Source organism: Brassica napus, chromosome C7 (genome assembly GCF_020379485.1).
Source record: "Brassica napus cultivar Da-Ae chromosome C7, Da-Ae, whole genome shotgun sequence".
Lineage (NCBI taxonomy): Eukaryota > Viridiplantae > Streptophyta > Magnoliopsida > Brassicales > Brassicaceae > Brassica > Brassica napus.
The window spans coordinates 14534883-14545030 of NC_063450.1; the positions used below are offsets into that span (position 1 = coordinate 14534883).

At 29.7% G+C, this 10148-nt stretch overlaps 1 protein-coding gene across 1 annotated transcript; it reads left to right on the forward strand.

The window, feature by feature from the left end:
• The first annotated feature begins 1564 nt into the window (after nucleotides 1-1564).
• Nucleotides 1565-9189, forward strand: LOC106405390 (myb-related protein 2-like). Its single transcript, XM_013845951.3, has 7 exons — nucleotides 1565-3919; nucleotides 5483-5559; nucleotides 5635-5689; nucleotides 6277-6346; nucleotides 6475-6550; nucleotides 6637-7209; nucleotides 7302-9189. The coding sequence occupies exons 1-7, from the start codon at nucleotides 3625-3627 to the stop codon at nucleotides 7608-7610; spliced, it is 1455 nt and encodes a 484-aa protein (XP_013701405.2). The 5' UTR covers nucleotides 1565-3624; the 3' UTR covers nucleotides 7611-9189.
• Nucleotides 9190-10148: the final 959 nt, after the last annotated feature.

Consider the following 10148-nt stretch of genomic DNA (forward strand, 5'->3'; position numbering starts at 1 on the left):
GAAAGTATGATAGCTTATGTTTTGGATTTTAAGAGTATCTATGATTTTGACCTTCTAACCTCGTCGAAAATGGATCAAAATCTGAGATACACTTAAAAATCGAAACATATATACAATACTCTCGCTTAATCTAACATCCTATTTATTATTAATGAACTAATAGATTTTTTCCACTGGTATTTTTCTCAAATTTCAAAATTTAAGTAGTCAATTTTAAATTTCAAATTTCATATTTAATTTTCATTGACAAACTTGATACAAGTAAGTACATATAAATTTTTTTTATACAGTATTTATATTGAGTTATACAAAAATTATTGTGGAACAAGTATTATTATAACTGTTTATACCACTTACTCGTACAACTTATGTTATAACTATTTTCTTGGTTTCAGTTATACTTCTGAACCAATCATACTAAGTTGTATGAAATAAAGTTTTCAACTTAGTATAAATCTCTTATGATTCTAAGTTACACTTATGCATTTTTAATCATTCTATACTAACATCCAGATCTGTAGATAAAATAAAACAATGAAAAAGAACACAAAGAAGAAGGAACAGAAGAAGAAAAATGGAAGAGAAAAAATCAAAATAGAAGATTGGAAAAGGAGAGAAAAAAATTGTTGGAGAAGTTAAAAAAGAAAAAGAACATAAAATCTAAAGATAAGATTGAAGAAAACAGATTAAGAAAAAGATGAATGAAAAAAATATGGAAGAAGGGAGGAGAAGTGTATTAGTTTAAATAAAAGAGTGATAAAGTTACTAAATAGCTAAATCCACGAATCACTAATTAGGTTTTTATCATTTTTCGAATAAAAAACAATTTATTAAAGAGAGTATTTTATCCTCACTAGTTACTGTAATTGAAAATCTTTGAGAATTTGTTCCTTCGGAAACACAATGATCCAGAAAACATATAATCATACATTTGTAATAATCCAGCAAAAAAGAGAGGGGAGTTATTCTGAGTGGGTTCAATGGAAAATGGGGATGGAATAGCTGTTGGATGGTTAGGACACACCATCTTTACAAACAAAGATGGGGCGTGAGCCGTATGCCTAATTTTTGAAACATTTTTGGTTGTTTTGGTAGACGGAGACGAAATTGTTAGAGCGGACATCCCCTTTAGATTTTTCAAACAAAGATGGGTGGTGAACTCAATGGAGTGAGTTATAGTGATCTCTCAACTCTGAATTTTTTTTAAAAATTTTTAGTTTTTTTTTTTCAAACAAAGATGGGCGGTGAACTCAATAGAGTGAGTTATAGTGATCCCTCAACTGTGAAAAAAATTAATAATTTGACGAGACAAATATGTATAGATATCATTTTACATTATAACATAAAGATATTAAAAGAACTTTTAATATCTTTTTGGGCTGAGAAAAAAACTCATTCACTATAAAAGTCTTGTGTATCTTCTCTCTCCGTCTATTCAAATGTCGATACTACACTGAGCAATGAAGATCAAACGGATAATTACCTCCCTTCCTGTTATCCTAACTCTTGTGTTCATTTGTTTCAGGTCCTCTCACCTTTCAATTCTCTTCCAGTGTTTGAACTAGATCTTTGGGATCACTAAGCGTAAGATCGCATTTCACATATGTATTTCTATATTGCTCATGAACGATAATAGATTAGACCTATGTATATGCAAAGTTAACAACTTAATGTTTTAAAATGGTAAAAATTAAAGAAAAATAAATAGAAATTTCAATCTTATTATCATAAAATTAGATTATGAAAGCGGAGGTGTTTTACATTTTTGTTGGAAAGATCGCCAAAAATCCATCTATCAATAAAAATGGATGATAATTAATTCTTCTCTATTAAAATTTTTATAATTAAAATTTAGCACATGTTTTAAAATATTAAATTTTCTAACTACTCTATATTTTTTTGTTTATTACATTATAATCTAATCATATGGTAATCGATTAAATTTAACTACCTCCAATTATTATCAAAACTCTTCGAGCGACAACTCCAGGACAAATCTCTCTCCGCAACATACGGATCAACGATAATAAGTTCATACACATATATTTATGACGGAAAGACTCTCCGGAACACTAAGGACCACGACAAATGGTTTTACTTGTGGTACTATGTATGGAACCTTTTATAAGTTTTAAATATATAAATCTGCAAAAAACTGTTATTATTTATAAACACATATTATTTATCATCTCATCCAAAAATATAAACCATCAACAAATACATCTCTGATTGATCTGAATGAAAATCCTGTAATTTTTCCTTTGACTGGATTCGAAACCTCAAACCTAGTATAGAAGTCTTTAAACCTGGTCATTAGGCCAACGAAATTTTATAATCCCTATTTAAAGTAGTTTTTCTTCTTTAGCTATTTATTCCTGCATAAACTAAAGACTATTTCTTAACCAAAATTTCCTTTTAAAAGTATATTTTGTAATGAATGAGCATATCCTTGTTGATTATAAATTTTGAACTTTTACTTTTAATAAAACTAAACCTATTAGCTATATGTATTAATATATTTATATATATTATTTTTATTCTTATTGTCGATGTATTTAATTTGTCAAAGTCTCCTATTAAATTGATTCAGTGATTATGCTAACTATAACTTATTAATTTATCATTTTAAATTTTTATTTCAGTTTAAACGAAATATATTGATATTGATTATTAATATGTTTAATTTATATTTTTAGTAAAAAAATTACATTAAATATATAAATTTTAACTATATACTTTGTATTTGTTTTTTTATAGAATATTATTATTAATTCTATTATATTCTATAAGCAAACCCTTTTTCTTATGTTTGTTTATATATTGGTTATGTTTTTCGCTTGTTGTTTTTGTATATTTTTGCCAACGTTTTGTTCTCAAAAAGTTGAATTATAAACATATAAAATTTGAATTATCACCGAACATATATACTGTAAAGCTTTATTCATTGTTCTAGAAGATGTATAATATAATTACACTGAATACGTCAAAAAAAGAAAATTATACTGAATTTATAGAATTATTGTGTATACATGGATCCACATATTATATACATATAATTTAGATAGTACGTACCTCAGTGTTTACTCATAATCGTATTTAGAAAATGTCCAAAGATCTTCACAAATTGTTAACTCTAATATTTTCGCAAGAAAGTAAGTTTTAAACAACCACTGCGAATATTTCTTGGCTTCTTCTAACTTTAATTTATAAAAGTTTTGTCATTCTCTGAAACGAGTCTGTAACCCCCCACCCCTCCCCATTAAAATGATGGACTCGACTTTTTTGATCTTCTTGAAGGGTACAATTAGATAACTCATCTGCGATGTCAAAGATGACAAGCCAATCATTTCTTAATGGTCACTTAATTTTGTACCATAACCCTGAGTTACAGTTCATTGAACCTTGTCTTTTTAGGATTTATAAAAGTTGCTTTAATTTTTTGTTTTCTTCTTCAATGCATTGTATAGCTTGATTTTTTATTCTATATTATAGCTTGATTTTTTATTCTATATTCCCCCTATAATGTTTTTATTCACTCTGACTTGAAAACAAATCAAAACCAAAGGAGAAAAAACAGAGAAGTTGATAGAGATTTATAATAGCTCGTTGATTAAAATTTTTGAGATGAGTTCCCAAGAGCTGAAGAAGAAAGAAAAAGGAAAGGAAATTGTCACTTCCGAAGAAAACCCTACCACTTCCGAAGTCTCCATGTATTTCAGTGAGCAGGGAATAGCAGCTCTCCTAGAAGCTAACAAGAAAGATAATGCTGAGAAAGTTGGTACGCAACAAAAGAAGAGTTCATCTTCAAAAATCAAGCCTTGCATTTTCTATACTTCAGATGAAAAGGCTAGACTGCGGTGGTCAAGCGACCTTCATGCTTGCTTTGTCAAAGCCGTTGAAAAACTTGGTGGACCGGATAGTTAGTAACAAAAATTCTTCTCGATAAAACTTACATTACTGCTTGAGTTCTTCGTTCCTTCACCTGCATATTTATTTTATTGATCTAATTTAATTTTGCATGTTATAGCCATCTTTAATTTCTACCTTTTCATGGTTTCTATGTTTTCTTTGAGTTTTAAGATTTTCGTGAGTTCATGCATGGATGTAATCTAGGATGAAACTGTCGTCTCTATATTTGTGATCGGCATCTCTATGTGAGTTTATTGTATTTTACAAATATTTCAATTACTAGGATTCTTCCCTGTGTAAGATATATATTTTGATAAGAGGAAAAATGAGAAAAAATGTTGTGTTTTCTAGATTATAAATTTCCAAGAATTCAAGATACGTATGATTTTTTTCTAGATACTAAAAAAATATTGGCTACAATTCTTTCTTTTTTTCTAGAGTATAAGTTTGCAAGAATTTCATGATACCCCCGCTTCATTTCATTGATGGTCCTGTGCTGTTCGGTTTATTAGGCCAAACTCACCGACCAATTTTTCTGGTTCTACGATTTCTTTAGACTCCATTTTAGTTTTCATGTACTATTTGGTTTAAGATCTTTAACCAAGTTCAATTCTGGAAATTTTGGTAAAGTCACTTTAACCGAATCATAAACACACCCATAAAATTTATTTTAATGCAATTAAAAAAGACAATTGTAAATAGATTATTTAGTTCAGAAATAAAACAATTGTAAATAGATGAAACTTATTCCTTCTTTAGTTTAGATTGATTAACCTTAAATCATTCTTAACGAGTAAGGAAGAAAGTAATATATGTTTTTTATATAAGTATATATGTGATTTAAAAGGGTATATACTAATAATTAAGTTAATATTTCAAAAACGAAAAACCATTTGTACAAACATTCTGCTTCTTAGAATACTTTCATTTTTTTTTCAAATCTGGTTATTACTAGAATGATTCGTTCTTAAGACATGATCACACATATTACTTGTTTAAAATATTTTAAATATGTCTACCTTCTTTGGTGTTACAAAAAAAAATATCTACCGTCTTATTATATTTTTTTTTTTGAAACTTGAACTTGTTGAGGTATAAGTTTTGTTCACATAAAGCTTTGAATCTGTGTTTTGTTGGTAGTATTGTAGGAATTTTAGTTGTTAATATTTTATCTTACGTAATTTGTTGTAGCAATAAATAGGAATGTTTATGATTTCTCTCGAGTTTTATTTGCGGCAAATAACTTTTCAAATAGTGTTGTTAACAAAAAAAAAAGGTTTCCAATGTATTTCTTTGATTTTTTTATGGTTTTAACTGAGATAAAATTGACGAATACTTATTTTTAGCATTTTAGCACGCGAGATGACTAGTTACGCTGAAGGGATAAAATTCTTTTACCATCATCGTTCATTAGATCTTTACTTACGAGTCCATGAATGGTTAACCTGAAGGGATAAAAAAATTAAAAAGATTGTAGCATGGTTGGTGAGACGACTACAGTTCATATACAAATATGTGTTGGTACATATAAAAGAACACAGAACTTATATCACATATATTGCTGTTTCTACAGAGGCAACACCAAAAGCTGTCAAAGATACAATGGAAGTTGAAGGAATTGCACTTCACCATGTTAAGAGTCATCTTCAGGTCATATTATCCTATCTTCTTCATATGAATCATTTTTGTAATCTATTTAACACTCGAATCTTCGTATCTTTCCAGAAGTTTAGACTTGGAAGATGTAACATACGGGATGAAACAGATCAATATCATAAACGTATGTTCAGCTCCATTGCCTTAAGTTTTCGCTTCTATGTTTTCTTCTTTGGTACCATTCTTGTCGAAAATTCATTTTAACTATTGTTTTAAAAAAAAGATAAGAGATGAGTAGTATATATAATATATAATATAAAATATACCAAACATCTGTTTCTGTACAATTCTTATTTCTGAAGATTATATATATATATATATATATATATATATATATATATATATATGATCATATAAAATTATTCCTGGTCAGTTTAGAAACCATATATAATATATATTCGTAATTTATAAACTAAGTTTATTTTTTACAGATGTTTCTACTTTATGGTATTTGCTTAAGATATATAAAAATATGTTTTAAGTAAAAAATGTATTAGAAATATTATTTTATAAAAGAAAAAAATTATATGAAAAATATAGATAAATATTGGGCATTTTCTCTTGGTCTTAATATCCTTTACTTATTGCTTCTTCTATAATATTTATTTAATTACTCAAATCTTGAAAATTATACATATATATACATTGTATATATATACACAACATTGCATAAACAAATCAAATGGTTTGTATTCTATCTTGTTTCTTAAGGTTACAGAACTGGTCGACGCTTTTTCAAGGCACATGCTGCATCAAATTCACCTCGCCCACAAGTAAACATGTAAGATAAATAAATAACATATATATATATATATATATATATCATAATTTAGTACAAGTTTTTATAACAAAACTGGTCATTCTCATGACATATGAGATCTCTGAACATAATGATACAAAATTGAGTAGAAGACCTAAAGTTATGGGAGATGTGAAGCCAAAGAAAGCAAAAGAAGACCATGGATCACTTTACATGCGTATAGAGGTAACCGGTAACCTTAGTTTTGTTTTTTCCATTAATTAAAAAAATATATCGAATTGTTTTCCACTAATTTCAAAAATATTTTGTAGCACGATCTAAATTTACAAAGATGTCGCGAGGCAGAAAGAATGCAAATGGCTTTTGAAATAGAAAATAACCGTAAAATGTTGGAGGCGCAATATATACAAGCAAGCAAGGCTCCATCAATAACCAGTCAACACAGTAACTATATTTCGACAACAACTCCTACAACTCAACGGCCATCATCACAAGTATTAGATCAGTGGTTAGCAGACCACTACTCCGGAAGACAGACCAGTGATTCACAACAACCAACTACTATGATTCCACAAACTACCACTTGTCTGCCCATGTGGGAGTTCCCTCAGGAGACAAAGAATACATTTTCAATGTACGATCCACAACATGTGAACACCTCAACTCAAGAAAAGCGACAATTTAACAAGAGTCTCAACTACAACATGACTCAAGGTTTCATCAATCCGTATGTGACTACTGAGCCCCAATCCATGCCTGGCTCATCCACTGTCACCACTCAGCCAGAACTTCAGCTCAACGATGATTGTCTCATTCACGACTTATATCGCAATCCAAGTTTCCTACCAACCTCAGTACCACAAACAGTTGATTCTCTTCATCAGGTAATCACACTCTTTCGAAAACTGATATTTCATATATAGGAAATCACACAGTTGTTATAAATTATTTAGTGATGATTGTTTTACTTCTTTAGGTTATTTCCAACATTACATCTCCATTATCGACGGCACCACAACCAATACAAACATATGCTCCAAACCATACTTATAATTATCCTGAATACAATACTCTTGAAAGGGTTAAAGCCCAGCTCAGTGCATTACAATACTCAAGCACAAGCCGCATTCAAGCAACGCCTTTTTGTGAAACCAACTTATCGTCTTCTGTCACAAGGGATGATGAGGAAGATCCAGTAGATATGTATATTGACTGGGGTAAATATGAAGAAGTGGATATTGATGAACTTGATCCAGTTGAAGCACTCTTGGCTTTAGGTTTTTGAGTAAGTCCTTAACCTTAATATTTCAAAACTCTCAGTACGTTCCTCCCCAAAACGTTAAAAAAAAAAAAAAAAACTCTCAATACTGTTGTGCTTTATACGTTGATCATAATAAGCCTGTATTATAGAGTCAGAGAACTTGATTTACCTTTATCGGTTTAGTTTTCATAATAAATACAAATCTAAGTTTGAACTGTAACACGTATTATTTGTCTGCCTTCATCAACACTATGTTGCCGTCATCAACCAAATGTTTTTTCTTTGTCTTCCCTTGGAAAATTTTCATGTATTCATAATATTAAGTGGCGTATCTCTTGTTGGACCGCGAAAGTTCTTATTAAAAATCACAAAAAAAAATCAAAAAGCGTATAAACGACAATATAAAAAAAATTAGAAAATTGTCAAGGAAATAGATGAATTCACGGAATTGAGTTTGATTTCTTTTCTTAACTAATAAAAACTCTCGTAATGTATAACGGTTATGCGATTTTTGAATCCCAAAATATACTTATGATGAAACTGTTTCGCAACATCTGAAACAGAATCTACGAACTCTAATCTAGGATATACTCCCGACACTTGCTCTAAGATGAAGACTAAGACTTTTTCTGAAAGTTTCTATTCGCGTTAAGTCATATGATATAATGAAGAGGTTAGGCACATATCTATATGTGAAGAATTTTTTATCAACAAAATAAGCTTAAATTACAAAGAAAAAAGAATATTCGAAAAATAATCTTCATTTTAGTGCAAGTTGACGGCAACAGAAATATACCGATAATTATCTGGAGGTATTCCAAAATTGTCTTGAAACAGTCTAAAACGCTTACAATTATTAAAATATTTTATACACAATCTGTTAGGATTTATGTAAGATATTATGTAAAAATCTTAGTAAAATTTTGCTTCAAAAGACATTTTTTGTGGGCTAAAACCCATATTCACAAAGACCCAAGCCCGCCTGGCCTGGCGGCGACAGTGCGAACGTGTGTGTGGTTTATATAATGAATCATTTCGCTCCTTCTTCATAGTGTACCTACTATCGAACCTTGTTATGAAATTTTCATATTTATACTGCAATATTTTTTTTGTTGTAAGCAATATGAAAATTTTTACTCTTACATTTCATTTAAGTGAAATGCTTTTTATGTAGAGCCCAAAGGACTTTTCCACATTTCTCTTTACATTTAATCTAATAATTTACACATCCCAAAGACTTATAAATTTGGGTCCCAACAATCCACCAGATGAATAATAATTACTCAAAACATATGCAGACTCTACTTAAACAATAAATTAGACAAACAAATTTTTCGAGATCATAAGCGAAAATTAACTGCATATGAGGTAGTAGCATATTCCAGCCTTGAACCACTAATTGTTAGTACTTGTCAGATTTTTTTTTTTGGAGGTGGACATGATTGTCTTGAACCACCCGAAATTTGTGTAAACTGAGAAAACATATATAGCTAGCCCATATTTGTCTTCTCGTAGAGTTAAGTTTCTGTTATGTTCATTTGGGCTGTGAACTTTCTTGGTTCTTCATGAGTGAACTGAGATTAAAGTTTGAACGTTAACCTCCTAAAAACTGCCACATTTCAAACTTACTAGGTGATTGTCATTAGAACCTATCATACACAAAAGAATCATCTTATACTCTATATATATATATATATATATATATATGAAGGTTTATGGTCTTATCTCACTGAAAAGCATTGTTTTATCTTAAATATTTACAAGAAGCATTGTTTGTCATCGTGAAAACTTAGTAATTCTCAATGATTTAATCAGATTATGTTTGACTTGTTATCAATTTGAACCGACATCTTGGATCTCCAATCACATTGGTGGGATTTCCATCAAACATATTCTAAGTCATAGACAATAAACTCATTTCGATTCCTTTGATGATTTCAATACTTGGTCTCTTGATAAATCTTTGGTAAATGGGTATGCAAGGTTGTCAATTGACTTGATGTAATCCACATATATAACACCGCTTAAAATTAAGTGTCTAATGGTTTTATGTCATCGTCTGATGTAACGTTATTTGCCATTATATAGAGTATTAAGTGCCCGAGCTATAGTCGACTGACAGTCGTAGTATATGCATAGAGGTAGGACTGGTTTTTTCCACAATGGAATATCTTCCAAGAATTTACGAAGTCACTTTACTTCATCGCTGCTTTGTCTAACGTAATGAACTCAGACTCCATGGTTGATCTGGCAAAAACTAAATAAGAGTTTTATGAATTACCAGTATCAGTAGTCTGCATCTTAGCACTCGAGACGTGGTCATCTATCTTAACATATCTTAAAGAAAGTTGTTTCCCAATTTGATTTACCAGTTTTTTTTTCTTTTTTGTAAACATTAGCTTTGATTTGATTACCAGATTAATAAAAATCACAAACTTCTCTTTGCTCATTTTATAATTATCCCTTTCATTAAATATTTACCAATACTTGGACCTGCCCTACTACATCCAGTGAAAAATACAAATACTATGGTAATATCTGAAACACCTTGACCCGGAAATA

Coding starts and splice junctions, on each gene's coding strand:
- LOC106405390 (XM_013845951.3), top strand. CDS start 3,625: ATGAGTTCCCAAGAGCTGAAGAAGAAAGAAAAAGGAAAGGAAATTGTC. Junction 3,920..5,482: donor AAAACTTGGTGGACCGGATA/GTTAGTAACAAA, acceptor CTGTTTCTACAG/AGGCAACACCAAAAGCTGTC. Junction 6,347..6,474: donor CCTCGCCCACAAGTAAACAT/GTAAGATAAATA, acceptor AAAATTGAGTAG/AAGACCTAAAGTTATGGGAG.